Raw genomic sequence first — 17,113 nt, 5'->3', positions numbered from 1 at the left:
AAGCCTTTGATCTGTTTTACCTCCCCCAACACTTTAGTGAGTGTATAATCACATACCCTCCTATTACAGTTTTGCTTCAGCAGCACAAGGGCTCAAGGGTGCTTTGTGCAACTGAAGCCACAGCTATACAAAAGAACAGATCCGGTGTCACATATTCGCGGGTAACCACCCCTGCTTCCTAGCATTTGGTCAGAAACAGCTCTGTAAACCAGCACAACTGCTTGAACCCATGAAGTGCTACTCCACCGTTGCATCTCGACATTCATAGCATTGTCTACTTTTGCTGGAAGCTTGCTAACTAGGCCCAGCCAGATCTTCCTCTCTGTTATTTGCATTTAAACTGTCAGAACTTCTCCGCTTGATCTTGGGCACAACCACATACCAGAAACACGATCTCACAATATGGCCTAAGCCAGTATTTGGAGCCCCAGGGTTTCTGTTCCCTGCTCTCCCTCCTCCCCCTCCTCCCCCCCCCCCCCCCCCCCCTCCTTTTCTCCAGAGGAGTAATCCTGCAGCATGCCCTGAAGCTGGGCAAAATACAACACTATGATACCTTCAAGGACAAGCTTGCACCTAAGTAAAAGCACCTCTTTGAACCCTTAAACTTACTAAGACAGCTTTGTTATATGCCTTTTGGGTCTTTGAGCAGCCCTTAGCCTTTTTCTCAAATGCCCCTTCAAAATAGCATATACAGCAGAAAGAAGTTTGAATGATATATGTTTACTTCGCTGCCATTGAAAAGTGTTTTGCTACAAGGGATTATGACAGTGGTTGCAATACCAGAAGCTCTCCAAGAAAAAGATGACATGTGAAACATGCTTGCTCACCAGCATACAGTGCTCAAAAACTCAGCCCAGCCTGCAGGCTGGTAGAGTACTATCCCAACAAACAGGTTTGAACTTTGGCTGCTGACAGACCTACAAGCATCAAGTGTGATAGCTGTGGGCAGATGTACTGAGTCTGGCTGAGACAGGATTAATTTTCTTCATAGTAGCTTGTATGGGGCTATGTTTTGGATTTCCGCTGAAAACGGTGTTATTATACAGAGATGTTTTAGCTATTGCTGAGCAGTGCTTACACAGCGTCAAGGCCTTTCCTCACCAGCGAGTAGGCTGGGGTGCACAAGAAGTCAGGAGGGACACAGGCAGGACAGCTGGCCCCACAACTGACCAAAGGGATATTCCAGACCATACGATGTTGTGCTCAGCAATAAAGCTTTGGGAAGAAGAAGGAAGGGGGGGACGTTTGGAGTGATGGTGATTGTCTTCCCAAGTAACCGTTATGCGAGATGGAGCCCTGCTTTCCTGGGGATGGCTGAACACCTGCCTGCCCATGGGAAGTGGTGAATGAATTCCTTGTTTTGCTTTTCTTGCGCACGCAGCTTTTATTTTCCTATTAAACCGTCTTATCTCAACCGTCACAAGTTTTCTCACTTTTACCCTTCTGATTCTCCCCCCCATCCCACTGGAAGGGGGAGTGAGCGAGCGGCTACATGGGACTTAGCTGCCCACTGGGGTTAATCCACAACAGCAGGAATCTCAGCCCGGAGTGCCACAAAATATGTCTCTTCTGAGCTTGCCTGTAGTTAATAGAATAGGAATCCCTAATCCTGCTTTTATCTGGATTAAAAGAAAAGAAGAGAAAAAAAGGGGGGGTGGGGGGGTGGGGGAGAGAAATAAACATTTTAATTTTTGTCTTGTTCTTAAAAATGTGTGAGGAAGATGTTATGAAGAGAGAAATTTCAAGCAAGCAGTCAAGGGTTATTTTAAGCCTCTAGAGTTAACTGAAACCTTCCTACCACAGTGTTTATGACAGCAAGCACTTTAAAACACATACATAGCAAACACCTTGGCCTAGATCCGAGTTGTAACTTAGTCTAACTCTTGCTAAATAGGTACTTGACGACTGTTGACCTCTTCTAGAGGAAAAGCTTAAAAAGAATTTTAAATCTGTCCCACTTCTACATGGGTAAACTTTTTATTTCACAGAAAAGTAAGATGTACTTAGGCCTTGATCTAGTCAACATATCTGAGCTGACATTACAGAGACAAACTTAATGGATCAATCTGAAAGAGTGGTGTTCTGTTCAGCATTCTCTTTGTCAGATATAGATATATACAGGAACATCTTTACCTCTGTGCAGAACTATATGATCAATCATGTTTACGTTTGTATTTGGGTGTGATATAGGCAAAGAGGACAACGAAGGTCTTTGGGTCCTTCCTCAGGAACTGCCAAATGTCCAGCTTCCCACGTGCATAGTACAAGCAGATCTGTGAAATGGGAGGGAGACATGGAAGCAGTCAGAAGAGGTGTGTATTGGAATGCTGAAGTGTCACAGCTCTATTACAGAAGCGTTGTATAAAATGGTACAGATACCACTCAGCCTTCGCTTTATAAAACCACATGGCATTTCAGCAGGACTACTCACATGGATATTACATGAGCATAAGCATTTGCAGGCTCATATCCCCAATAACCGAACACACATTCTGCACAAGATACTCTTTTGCAGTGATTGCTCTATAGTCACAATTGCTATAGTTAAGATGGCAAAAGTATTTCCAACTTTTGTGCTTGTTACTTGCTGACTTTGGCAAAGAGAGACATTTTAGCAAGATTGGGTAAAATCCTTTCAACTGTCCTAGACTTTGAAGGGTGAAAAAAATCTTATTTCTCATGGGGGGAAAAAAAAAAATCCTCAACAGTCTCTCTCTTTATAAGACTAGCCCCACAACAGCTGAAATGTTCAGAGTCAATATGAAATAGACTTGCACCTACAGTAAATTTGACACCAAGCTGATTAGTTTGGATGCCTCAATTATGAGGACCTGAAAACTCAAGACTGAGAACGAAGAGTACAAATGAAGAGTACTTTTGCACAACAAATCTCATACCATTAGCTGCATACTTAAAAGATATGAGAGACATACACGCAGAGGAAATTAACTATGCACCTATCAAGCTATAAGGTCAAATACTAAAATGAGAGGTGTTTGTAAACTTGGGGAATTAGTTCATTTTTTTCCTGAGGTGGTGCTAAAGCTTGCAAGAGCAAAGCTGCTGGCTGCATTAAATTACAGAATTAAAGCCCCTTTGAAAGTTCTCAAAAGTCTGTTGGCTTGAATGCAAAACAGATTACTAACACAACTGGCTTTGGGCCTGATCCAATGGTCATTGAAGCCAATAGGTGAGTTTTTTACCAACTTCAGTGGATGCTTTTGTGTGTTTTAATTCTCTGTGGTGACTGTAAGTTGTTTTTTTAATAAGAGCTCATGTGGTATGTTGTACATTTAAAGAGGAAAGACTTAATCCCAGAAAGTTTGAGACCTCCACAATAAAGAACACAACTCTCTTTATGTAACTATGAACATATGTATTACAGCTTGATTTAAGGCTTTTTTTTTTTAATCCTGGTAGGAGAAAATGGCAATAGGAAAATGTGAAAAGATACATTGGACCTATCAAGAGTTGGAAATGCTTAAACAAATAATAATCTGCAGTAGCGATAGTAATAGTAATTGGAATTAAACAGCAAGTTGTGTCGTATAACTAGCAAGGAGCTGAAGCAACAAAACCGATCCCGTATGAATGTATAACTTGAGGCTGCTCTTGTATGAGGTCTCTCATGTCCTAACGTCCAGCATACAGGAGTTGGACTTGATGATCCTTAAGGGTCCCTTCCAACTCAGGATATTCTGTGATTCTATGATTCTAATAGGAAAGGTTGAGCATAACTCTTCAACAGAACCTGTCTCCTTTATCCAACCACGCTACCCTGTTTTCACAAATCTCCTAAGGACATATAGCTTTGAGACCTTGAATGTCAGCTAAGGGGGCTATGAACTGAGGGTTCAAAATATCCGAAGGAAACTGAGAAACAGCACAACTGCATAAACCTTTTTTTTCCTTAGGGAACATGGCTTAAACATACACCTGAAACTTTAAATTATGCAACGTTTAATTGGATTTGCTGAAATGTTTCTATATACTATCAGGCACTTTGGAGCATGCTTTATATCTCAGCCAGATAAACTGTGGGGGGTAGGTATTATGAGAGCTTTCTTCATAGAGGGAATAGAAATTCTATAACCTACCTAGGAATATTTGACTGCCCCATGCTTCATACTAACTGTTCCACAAACATGCCTTATTTTTTTGAGAGAAAACTCCTCATACTTGATAGTGAGGACCAGCATCTAATTACAAATTGTGAGGAGGAAAAAAAACGCCACTCTTTGTACTATTTACTGTAGGGAGTACAGCCTACTGCAAGTGTTTCTCATGCTTGTCCCTTCAGCAGATGGTACATGCTGTTATAGGAATGAAGAAAAATAATTAACACGGCTGCTGCTGTGATCTGGTATGGCATTTCCTATGTTCCTCTCCCTGGTCACCACTGGTCATGTGTCTCTTAGGTACAGCAGTTCACACAAAGATTTCAGGAAGTCTTTTGAAGCGCTAAAAATATACCATTAGAAGTTCAGTTTGTTTGTTTTGCACAACACTTACTTAAAGCCTGTATAAAAGGAACAATCTTTGCACTTGAAGAGTTTCTTCCCTCCATGCTTGTCACGGTAGTGACGTCGAATGCTCTGTATGTAACCCGAGGAAAGTCACAAAATTCACAGTTAAGGATAGCTTCTGTTTTTTCCACTCCTGCAGCACTCCCAGAAAGTGGGATTCGGCTGATATTGTTCCTGGCCAGAGCTGCAGACTGGTAATGGTTCAACTGTTGCTGAACATCAGGAGGTTCCGAGTATGAAGAGTCTATAAAGAAAGAGGGAGGGTTGTCATTCCAGGTGGGTCAATGAAATTTAAAAAGGTTCCAGGCCTGCTCCAGCAGACAGTCTTCTGAAGAAATAAGTGGATTACCATTTCTTCATCTAACCCGATTTGTATTCTACAATGTAAAAGGTGGTCAGTTGAGCTTAGACTTTTAAAATCTGATCTGGGGAGCGATAAATATAGAGTAACTTATTAAAGACAGAAAGAAAAAGGAAATGGATACAATATTTCCCTTGCCCTTATACAACCCAACACAAGGCTGTCACACCATTTTAATGATATTTAAAAAAACACAGACTAGATATGTTTCATCACACAAACTGAAAACTAGAATACTTTATTTAAAAAAAAAAAAAAAGGTGAGTCTTGGAGTTCCCAATATCTTTGATTTGCATGTGGAAGTTAGGACTTCAGCTACTTTGTCCTATCTAATCCACAACTGCCCATGATGGTACAAATGAAAGCAGACAAAGCACAGATGAATTTCAGTGTGACATTCCTGAAAAGATAACAAAAGGCTCTTTTCTTAATGTTTTTGAACAGGAAAACAAAAGATGATAAAAAAAAAAGTCAGAATACAAAGTATACTAGCCACCTCATGTTTTAACAGGTACTTCCTTCCAAAGTATAATTCCCTGAGGCTGCATATGTATGAATCTCTAAAACACATACTTGTTGGAAATTAACCAATTAGTAAAGAGAAACAAAAGGCAAACAGGCCTGTACAGCACTCAGTGTCTGGACTTCATCTGTTTTCAAGAGAGTAAAATGGTTTGCTCTTCTTTCCTCACTGGCATAGAGATAGCTATATATGCTTTAGAAATGAAAAACAGGCCAACAGCAACAACAAAAAGTACCAAACAAAACCAAAACTTAGGAGGAAAATGACTCCAGGCTCCCAGCTTCATCATCAGGTATACAGCAGAGACATGAAAGCTTCTGTGTAAAACAGTTCAGGGTTTTTTTTTGTTTCTTCTAGCTCAGTTGCATGAGCAGAGACTGGATCACAATATATTTATTCTCTTTCTTCTCATTACTTCTACAGCAGGTTGCTCACATGAGTTCTACCCGTTCAAATCTTAAGGCCCTGTGTCACTCTCAGCTGCTTCCAGCCTGCCATGAGGCAAACTGTGGGAAAGAAAAAACCCAAAATGTTATCCCATAAAAGAAGTACACAGCACTCCTGCATCAAACATATTTAAGAAATACACAGGCAGCCAGTGGTGGCTGGAGAGGTACTTTGTGTGTGTGTGTGTGTGGTACATACACCTCTGAAGGGAATGCAGCCTGTGTGGGCAACCCATGCTGGAGCAGGCACACAAGGCAGAAACCGTTACACATATCACCTCAACCTTCTACACCACCCAATTCCTTATTAGAGGAATTTTGACAGACTGAGTGTAACTTGTGAAAATAAGGGAAGATGAGACTGGAGAGGAGAGAGGATAGGTGTTTATGCGTTTGTCTAAGTGTCATCTTTTTTCTCTCAACGCCCAAATCAATGATGGGAGGTTTGGGCTGGTTGGCAATAAATTATACACAATGTGAAATTTCCCAACCTTTAAACTGTTTTTTCCCACCAACGGTAATTAGCAGAGAATGTGGGCAACACCGGGAACGTCATGGGCTGGATCTGGAATAATTGGAATGATTTTGAGTCTCCAGAAGGAGCCTTGATTCTGCTATTGGGAATTTGTGGTGGTGTACTGTGGTGTGAGTGGTGGGCCCATTATGGTTTGGGGGTGAGTGTGAATACTGAATAGCTGGGAAAAGAAGGGTCCAAAGGGACCCAAGAAAATGGTACTGGTATGGGAAGATGATTGGGAGGAGATGGGATGGTGCTTGCTTCATGTCCATGTTCTAGTTGCCTGGAACCTGGACCACCTCCCCAGTACAGACTCCAAGAAAATTAGCCTGGGCCTTGCAGAGAGAAGAGGAGATCATATAAAAACACTAGGAGAGAGATGTGCTGCTTTCTGTGAAGGTATGCCAGCACACGTTGTAGGTAGGCTTCAAGTGGAGCTCCAAAAATATTTGCAAGAGAAGTTGCAAATCAAGCTGCCATTCTCTCCCAGAGGAACGGTTTGCTAAAGGAAGCAGTAGCAACATGCTCAGTGCGAAAGGGAGAGCCTTAATCAGACTTTAGTACATAGTGGTGCTAATTAGCCAGATTAAAGACTAATGCACCGAGCCACTACAGGAACAGTCAGTAAGCACACGTTGACTGGACTGGGATCCTTAAACCTGGGATGATGCTATTTGGGACTCTAATGATGAATTAATAACAGAAGCCTATCAGGCAAGCCCCTAGTTACTGTAATTAAGTAGACCTGTTGCAAACAGGGGCATTGTTCCCCCAGAACATGATCACACAACAGGTTCTTTACTCAGAGCAAGATTAAGGCTGGTGTGGGAAACTTACAGCCAAACACACTCGGGGAAAACTGCCCTTGCAGTGGCTATGGAGGTACTGAGAACACCAGAGGAGGAGGGGATATAGCTGATGGCTCAGCAGAGCAAAGCTCTTGGGTGGTTTGTGTCCTATGCCCTATGTAATGGGGGTGGGGTTGGGGATCAGCTGACAGAGGGATATGTTAAGAAATGGTCTGATCTTGCTGTCTCCAAAAATAAGATATCCCCATGGAGGGACTGGGAAGAGGGAGGTGATCAACTGCAGTTGCTTGGGTGATGGAATGTGTTCACAGGCACAGGGAGGAGGAACCCCAGTAAGCTGTGGCACTGTGCCATGGCCCAATAGCTCTGATGGTTAGACAGTTATTAACGCCCTTTTGGTATCACCTGACAGCTCGGTGCCCTGTTGATCAATGAGTGACCTATATGTACTGTACTAGGAAGAGCATCGTTGGTAATGTCTAAAGACCAGTGGTCTGGTTGACCTCGGAAAAAACATCAGGAAAATATGGGAATTCTCCATGCTCCTACCCTACACACTAGGACTTATGGATGGTCCTGAAGGAAAAGGGGGAGAATATGGCTGAGTGGGGTGAAAAAAACCCATTAGGTATCTAGCACTGTGAGTCAAGGAATTGCAAGTGCAAGGCAATGTTCAGTTAAACCATTAGCTCCTCCTCCTCCTCTCACCTCCAGCCCATATACTGTTTGGGTGCCTGAACTGAACTTACCGTATTATAGGGGCCTCACCACTGGCCTGGCAGAAAATGGGAGATAACTGAATCTATTGGACTATCTGGATACCTCAACAGTATTATGCCCTAGCACACACTGCCCTCATGCAAAATACCCTGAGTTTTGACATATGCACATCCCTGGTTATAGCCAACTGACCAAATCTGTTATCAAGTAACTGGAAAGAATCAGTTTGAACAGGCAGAGGAACAACAGCAAGCTTTTGAGCAAGCTCAACCAGGAATTAGCCCATGCCCATGGCATTAGGACTTATCTGGGAAAGTAGTGATGTAAACATTTGTTATATACTAGTGCAGAGAAAAAAAACAGCATCATATGGAGCTGTGGCAATGAGCCCATCAAGATGGGAAGGTGGCCATTGGGATTCTGGAGCCCAGAGGTGTACAAGGGGTAGAAAATAATTATATCCCTCCAGAATAAGAAGTCCTGGCCTCCATATTGGAGGTGTTCTGTGTGCCAATCTGAAGTATTAGGCACAGAGCAGGCACTGTGGTTATGCCCCAGACTGCTGGTCCTGAATTTTATGTTTAAGGATTCAAAATCCACTGGCGGAAGAGCAACCACTGCTATGTGCAAAAATGGGTCCTGGCTCTTACCCAGTAGGCACATCTGGTTCATGCTCCCAGATCCAGGATAGTTCAGCTTGTTAGTCAGTGGCCGCATATCAACAGTAGAAGTGAACACTAAACTCCTTGGACAGTTGATGCCCCAGCATATGATGAATTAAGTGAAAAAATAAACGGAGTCCATTTACTGGCAGATCCTGTAACATCACAGGCAGGAAACCAGGAGATGACAAGCCACTTCCTGGAACCCCCTTACAGGAGAAGCTGCATCACACATAAGTGACTGGACACTCCAATCAGTTTGCAGAGGTAATGGCCTTGAGAACATGCTCCTGTGCGTGTGACTGACCCAATAACCTCTACAATGGAATAAGGCTCAGCGGAGATGGGCAAGGGTGACATGCCCATAAGCTCAGAGGACTAATGCAAAGAAGTTGATTTATTCTCAATATAAAGGGGACAGGAGGGTGGCCTTTGTTTTAGATAAAACATCTATGTCAGTTGAGTGAATCTAACTGGTTGTGTTCATTAAAAGGGTGTGAATGTCTCCTGTAGTTAGCCAGACTGGGGGTGGGCGTGGGGGGTGGCTGATCCCATCATAAAATAAAAAATAACTAGCAAAAGAATGTCAAAGAGAACAACAGGCTTGAGCTGGCTTCAACCCACATTTTCCTTCCTGACAATCATGGGGGTGGTCACATTATAGAGATCGGTAATGGGAATCACATTGGTATTGTGATTGAACTGTGTACTGCAATTGCTATGTTTTGCTAAGTGTAACTTATGCTTGTATTCTGTTTTCAGTTTTCGGAAGGAGTAACCAGGGAACTACAGGCCTGTCAGTCTGACCTTGGTGCCGGGGAAGGTTATGGAGCCCATCATCTTGAGTGCCATCAATGCGGCACGTACAGGACAACCAGGTGATCAGGCCCAGTCAGCAAGGGTTTATGAGAGGCAGGTCCTCTTGACTAACCTGATCTCCTTCTATGACAAGGCAACCCACTTAGCGGATGAGGGAAAGGCTGTGGATGTTGTTTACCTGGACTTTAGTAAAGCCTTTGAGACTGTCTCCCACAGCATTCTCCTGGAGAAACCGTCTGTTCATGGCTTGGACGGGTGTACTCTGCGCTGGGTAAAAAGCTGGCTGGGCAGCCAAGCCCAAAGCATGGTGGTGAATGGAGTTACATCCAGCTGGTGGCCGGTCACATGTGATATTCCCCAGGGCTCAGTAGTGGGGCCAGTTCTGTTTCATATCTTTATCAACGATCTGGATGAAGGAATTGAGTGCACCCTCAGTAAGTTTGCAGATGACGCAAAGATGGGGGGGGGGGGGGGGGGGAGTTTTGATCTGCTTGAGGGTAGGAAGGCTCTGCAGGAGGATCTGGATAGGCTGGACCGATGGGCTGAGGTCAACTGCATGAAGTTCAACAAGGCCAAGTGCCGGGTCCTGCACTTGCTTGGGTCATAACACCTCCATGCAACGCTACAGGCTTGGGGAACAGCGGCTGGAAAGCTGCCTGGCGGAAAAGGACCTGAGGGTGCTGGTTGACAGCCGGCTGAATATGAGCCAGCAGTGTGCCCAGTGGCCAAGAAGGCCAATAGCATCCTGGGCTTGTATCAGAAACAGTGTGGCCAGCAGGACTAGGGAAGTGATCGTCCCTCTGTACTCGGCACTGGTGAGGCTGCACCTCAAATACTGTGTTCAGGTTTGGGCCCCTCACTGCAAGACAGACATTGAGGTGCTGGAGCGTGTCCAAAGAAGGGCAACGAAGCTGGTGAAGGGTCTGGAGCACAAGTCCTGAGGAGTGTCTGAGGGCATTGGGGTTGTATTCTGCTAACTTGTAGTGGCAAGGAAAACCAATTTGGGCAGCAGCAGAATGGAAAGCAATGCAACAGCTGAAACAAAGACCTATTTTAATACATCATATTAACTCGCATATCCCAAATTCAAAGGTAACTCAAGAAGAGAAACAAAATAAGCAGGCCAACCACTTGGCTCAAATTGCCATCAAAAATTTGGTATGGGAACATAAGAGAATTTATTTTTAGCCAGGTGTATTGGGTTTATGTGGCAAAATTTTGGTAGCATAGGGGTGCTGCAGGGGTGGCTTCTGTGAGAAGACACCAGGAGCTGCCCCCATGTCCAACAGAGCTAGTTCCAGCTGGCTCCAAAATGGACCCAAAGCTGCCCAAACCTGAGACAATCAATGGCATTGATGGTGCCTCTGTGATCACATATTTAAGAAAGGGTAAAAACCCACTGTGCAGCAGCCTTGAGAGTTAGGAGTGAGAAAAATAGGAACAGCCCTGCAGACACCAAAGTCAGTGAAGAAGGAGGGGGGAGGTGCTCCAGGTGCCAGAGCAGAGATACCCCTGCAGCCTGTGAAGAAGACCATGGTGAAGCAGGTTTTCCTCCTGCAGCCCATGGAGGACCACGCCAGAGCAGCTATCCTCACTGCAGCCCATGGAGGTCTCCATACTGCAGCAAGTGGATATTCCCTAAAGGAAGATGTAGCCCATGGAGAAGCTCACACAGGATCAGGTTTTCTAGCAGGAACTGTGGCCCGGGGGGGGGAGGGAGAAAGGGGGGAAGAGGGGGGGTATGCTGGAGCAGTCTGTTCCTGAAGGACTGTACCCTGTGGGAGGGACACCACACTAGAGCAGGGGAACATCATGATGAGGAAGGAGCACCAGAGACAAAGCGTTATGAACTGATGGCAGTCCCCATTCCCTGTCCTCCTGCAACACTCAGTGGCTTCACTAAATAACTGCTCTGCTAACAAGATAAAGGGGTTTTTTAGAAATGCAAATGGAATTAGATGGTCTCTTTCCCACTGACTTAATGGGATCTCTGCCACTGAAATTTTCCCATGTTGTAAATCTTTGCTGAAAAGTAAAGTTAGCTTGACTTATTCCGAAGGCCAACCATTGGCAGTATAAGTTAGTAAAGAATAAACTGGTGAGATTCAACTGCAGGTCAAATACTAGAACACCACCTTTATGCTTGCTTTTCATGGAACTTTGGATTTTTCTTAATTGCTGCCTTAAATTTTTTTTAAATAAATATATTAAGTAATATTTTAGACAAATTTTTGCTCTAAGGCACCTCTTACCATTAGTGTCCTCCACCGCTTCAGCAGAGATGTGTTTCTTGGAGGTATGGTAGCCAAGTGAAGGTGAGAGGCTGACAACACGGGGTCTTGGTAGTGTCAGTGCTTTCCCATGCACTCTCAAGGAATGATCTTTCAGCTGGCCGATTGTCATGGTGGAAAATGTGCAGGAAGAACATTTGTAGGCATGTTCACCTGGATGAGTGAAATACAGGCAAGTCATCAGCTCACAAAAGAAACAAAATGGGATCCCCATTCTTTTCCTGCTGAACTCAGCAGGAAAATTCCTACCGTTTCCTTCAGTGTGAGACTTATTCCAAAGAGAAAAAATATATACATCTCCCTGTTGAAACAGTCTGGACTCTGCAGGTACAGACACCCACTTTGGGACCAAAGTTTTTTTTTTCTGACAACTCTAGAACCTTGTTAAATGGCTGATGCAAGAAAACAAAGACCAGACTCTTAGCATGTCTGTGTTGTACAGTATAAGAAAATAGAATCTTGGATTCAAAAAGAGCTACCAGACTAGAGCATTTCCAAATTTCTTTGGGAGGAAAGCAAGGGTGAAGTCCTCTGTGTTTTTCCATGCAACACATCCAGAATCATTACTAAAGAAACTAGAAAAAGACTATAAAATGTTAACTAAGGTTCTTGAAAAAAAACCACCCAAAATTTAAAAAAAAAACAAAACAACAAACAAATCACCCACTGCCGCCTCCTGCACTTAATTTGAGGAGGATCCCATTTTCCTTATATGAAACTTGCCTCAGGCAGGAATGAGCTCCATAGAAGTAGTAACCAAGTCAAAGTTGGTTTACTACAAGAAGTGGACATGGCAATACCAAAAGCAGTACATATTTATAGGGCTATGGGAAAGTATACTATGGAAAATATTAAAAGAAGTGAAAGAAGAGAAATAATGAACAGTAGAGAATTTGGTTCCAAATACATTCCAAGTCATAAAGACAGAATACAATAGGAAATAAATTCCCAAGACAAGATTCGTTCTGTGTTAAGTATGGAGGCACCTGAAAGAAAAAGTGAAATGTCCAACCTAAGTGATGTGATATGTGTGGCAAGTAATTATTCTGGAAGTGTTGCTTCCGGGTAAAAGGGCCACACTGACTACATGCAAGTTGTACATAAAATGACAAAATTAATACAAGAGTGAAATATTCATGAACATTAATGGAAGGATAAGAGCTCTGGTTGGAAGAGACAGAAAAATGTTTTCCATTTCTCAACAAATTTAACAAACAAGGTTCTAGAACAGAATGGTTTCAAACATCAGAAATAAGTGAACAAAAAAAAGAACAAGAGAAAAAGAAGTATCACAGCCAGTCATACAAGCACATAAAGAGATTAGCACTCGTTCTATATGAAAATACACACACACACCCCCCACAAAACTATGCTAATCACAGAGACAAACCATAGACTCTTAGAAATACACATTGGTGTACCTGAAAAAGATCAGTCTGAAATGTTGAAACAAAATGCCACACATGGTTTCTTTTCAAATTACATTCTGCACCTGAATATTATTGCCACAGAGGTATTGTTGGTTACAAAGATAAAGAAAACAGTTTTCATAAGCATGCATGATGGACTGATTAACATGAAAGGATGAACTAAAGACAAAAAGATATAAACCCCTAATATTTGCTAATATAAACGATCCTGGCAGGCATCAGTTGAGTTTTAACATAAAATCACAATAAGAAATTAAATAAAATTGAAGACTACTACAAATTAAGAAATTAGAAGACAGCTAGTAACTGTATTCCCTATTTATCAATAACAGTTCAGGTGGACAGTACCATGTGAAAATGTGTTTGGTTTCAGAGGCAAAACTATAGTTTTCATTAGTGTGATTCCACAGAAAAGTTAGGAATTTTCTACTGTTAGTTTTGAATCTCATATTATTATTTTGAAATATATAAATAAGTGTATTTTCACAATTTTCTATGGGACTGTCTCAACACCTGAAATGTATCCAAAGCATCGTGTCCCAGATGATTTAGACTCTGGGCAAAAACTCTAGGTTACAGTCTGATTCAAAGTGAAAACAAATTACAGCACATTCAGAGATACTACCACAGTTCTGTTCTATGCCAAAGGAAGCAGTACATACTGAATGAGAACAAATGCTAGATGCTTACAAGAACCAAATGGCTTTGTAAAGGTATGTGGAAGGAAAGTTACTGTTCCTTTAAGGGTATCTGGTCAAGGACCTTTTTAAACAAAAAAGGATAATAAGAAAAGGAGGAAGACATAAACAAGAACATCCATAGACACAAACCTGGCTGAAAAATGATAAGGGAGTCTGTGATGAGAACCAAACCTGGTTAGTCACACTAGAGTGTGAGAATGTTTATTCCAGCAAGGTTATCTTGTCAGTTGGGAAACCAAGGGAAAAGAGGGAAACCAGAAACAAAAATATACAGAAACAAACCTGACAGAAAAAAACATGGAGACAATGACAAAAACAAACCTCACTAGTCACACTTACTGATGGGCTACCAAGAAACCACAGGCTCCACTTCCAGGAAGATCAACCTGGACTTTGCAACTGATAAGACTGCAAACCCAGGGGATTCCTGGATACTGGACTGGGAGGGGTGCAGGAATCTATAGAAGTATACAAACTCATGAGGTGACATGCAAGGGAAAGGGGAAGCAGGAAGGAACAAAAAGTGGTAGACAGAAAGGAGTATAAAGGGACCAGTTGCATGTAAAACAGGGCCAGTTGGTACGCTTGCCTGACTGAGCCCTGCACCTGATCACCACAGTCTGTCCTTTCTTCTTACATCTTCTTATTAAATCTTTTCTTAAATATCTCTGCATAATCTCACTCTGTCCTGTGGCATGTGTGCTGCAGGACTAAGTGCCAGCTACCGGTGAGACCTGTGTGAATGGAATCTGGTGCCAGCTACTGGAGTCAGACTGGGAGTGTAGGTGCCCCTGGACTATACTGGCACGAGTGGGGGTCTTTAACCTCCAGCCACTGGGGTGGGAATGGTGTGTGTCTTGACAACCAGCTACTGGGAGGGACTGGTATGAGTGAGGAGAGTGAGAGGCTCTGTGCCAGTGGCTGGAGCATGGATCACAGCCCATGTGCCTGGTGCCAGGCTTCCTCAAACTGAGCGTGCACCAGGTGGGTGTGTATTCACTAGCAAATTTCAACCTGGACTAGCCACTGGTCCCAGTGGCCAGCAGAAGGAAGTCCTGGGCTGGAACTGCTGGAGGAGGCAGCTGATCGTAACATCCCTTAACAGTTCTAGCTATTATGTAAGAATGCGTTTTATAATAAATGGAGTTTGACCACTCCCCAAAGATAATGGACATGAGGAGGCACGTGGAATTTTACAACCACCAAGGCACTTCAAAAAATGTATGGGCATTATGCACATCTCTAAGAATAAATAACAAAATATCTACGAGAGAGAGTGAGGAAAACACCTTTAACAAATGAAAGTCATAGAAATACTATATTACTGGAAGACTGGTGAAAAAAATCCACAAGGCTATTATTCAATAGGATATATTGCTAAAGAACTTACTGGAAACAAAACAGGAAAAAGAGTCCAGAGAAAGAGAGCACACTACAAAGAGGGAGACTGTTTTGAACTCAGAGAAGTATATGTGTGACACAGATAGCACATACTCTAAAAGAGCATGCATGGCAAAGAACCATGAAAGAGCATGTGACCAACCCAGAAAGACCACACGTGACCCAGAGAAACAGAGCATGAACAAGCCAAAGAAAAAGACACCCAGAGAAGGAGACAGAAAGAGCATGTGATCCAAAGAGGCAGAGAAAGCCTGTAACCCAAAGAGAGAGTGCATGACCTGAGAGAGAAAGCACGACACAGACCGAGAAAGTGGTGTGGTCAGAGAGACAGAGAGCAAGCCTGACCCAGAGAGAACATGAATGTGGCCCAGAGAGAGAGGCAGTGTGAACCAGATAGAGTGCAACCCAAAGAAAGATATGAAGTGAGTGTGATACAGAGACAGAGACCCAGAGAGAGCAAGTGCAACCAAGAGAAAGACAGTGTCTGACCCAGAAAGACCAAGAAAGTGATGACAGAGAATGTGACCAAGAGCATCACCCACAGAGACAGAGAGAACATGGGGGGAGGGGGAGAGAGCATGACCTAGAGGGGGGGAGACAGCATGACACAGAGGAGGGGGGGGCATGACCCAGAGAGTGTGTGTGACAGAGAGAGAGAGAATGGACCATAAAGAACATGTGAGGGGAGGAGCGCGTGTGTGTGACTTAGAGTGCACTAGTGTGACTGAGAGAGAGTGTGACCCAGAGAGAGAGAGAGAATTGGAGGGAGATGCACAGTACTCAGAAAGAGGAGAAAGAGAGCTTGACCCAGAGAGAGAGATGGTGAGGATGGCCCAGCAAGAGAGCAAGCATAGCCCAGAGAGAAAAAGTGATCCAGAGCAAAGAGGGGGAAAAGACCACTGCCCAGAGCAAGTGACCACTCATACATAGGGGGCAACTCAAACAGAGAATGAGTTGCATGACCCAGAAAGAGAGAGAAGCGCAGCTCAACCCAGAAAAAGAGCGAGCAAACCGCGGTGGGGGTGGGGTGGTGTCCATAGGAAGAGAGAGCTTGCAGGCCAGAGAGAGAGGGAGAGGTCAGACAAGAATACATATGAGAGAGACAGAGGGGTGAATGTGGACAAAGGGAGGGAGGGTGTGCATGACGCAGGGGTGGTGGTGGTGTGGCCCAGAGAGAGAGAGCAAAAGACAGAAGAGGGAGGGGAAGGAGAGAGATAGATGTCCGGGGGGGGGAAGAGGCAACCAAAAGAGAAAGACAGGCAGAGGTCAACCCAGAGAGAGAGCAGAGAAGAGAGGAAGAGGGGTGGGTGGACCCAGAATGAACCCAGAGAAAGAGTTTATACAAGAGAGAGAGGGACACAAAGAGCATGCCAGAGAAGTCAACCCAGAAAGAGCAAGAGGATGACTCAAAGAACGATGACCCAAAAGAGAGTACAGCAACCCACAGAGAGAGGTAACCCACACAGAGGGAGAGAAAGAGAGAAAGTGAGAGAGAGGTCAGCTAAGCAGGGGGGGTGGGGGCATGAAGGATGGGGGAGAGAGAAGACAAGCCAAAAAGGGGGTGGGGAACCAAAGGGAGGGAGAGGTGGCAACCCAGAGGGAGAGGTGGCAACCCAGAGGAGGAGAGTGGCCATGATAGACGTCAACTGAGAAAGAGAGAGATACCCAGAGGGAGGGGGAGGGAGAAGTTTGGGGGGTAAATACAAGAGGTAAATACAGATAAAGGTTTGACCTGAGGAGAAAAAGAGACAGATTAACCCAAAGAGAAAGGGGAGGACAGGGAGGATTCCAGAATGAAGAGAGCAGCCCAGAAGAGGGAGAGGGCAACCCAGAGATATAGAAAGGCAGGCAACCAAGAGAGAAAGACAGATAGAGGTCAAACTAAAGAGAAGGGGGGGGGGGGGGGG

At 43.9% G+C, this 17,113-nt stretch overlaps 1 protein-coding gene across 1 annotated transcript; it reads right to left on the bottom strand.

Moving 5' to 3' along the window:
• Nucleotides 1-4,483: 4,483 nt before the first annotated feature.
• LOC119140931 (zinc finger protein 462-like) lies at nt 4,484-11,830 on the bottom strand. The gene is made up of 2 exons (XM_037372591.1): nt 11,636-11,830; nt 4,484-4,770 (listed from the first exon to the last, which is right to left on the bottom strand). The coding sequence occupies exons 1-2, from the start codon at nt 11,784-11,786 to the stop codon at nt 4,484-4,486; spliced, it is 438 nt and encodes a 145-aa protein (XP_037228488.1). The 5' UTR covers nt 11,787-11,830.
• Between the last annotated feature and the right edge of the window lie 5,283 nt (nt 11,831-17,113).

Source organism: Falco rusticolus, chromosome W (assembly GCF_015220075.1).
Source record: "Falco rusticolus isolate bFalRus1 chromosome W, bFalRus1.pri, whole genome shotgun sequence".
NCBI classification, from domain to species: domain Eukaryota; kingdom Metazoa; phylum Chordata; class Aves; order Falconiformes; family Falconidae; genus Falco; species Falco rusticolus.
The sequence above is the reverse complement of the archived record's forward strand: the minus strand, read 5'-3'. Positions and strand labels throughout refer to the sequence as shown.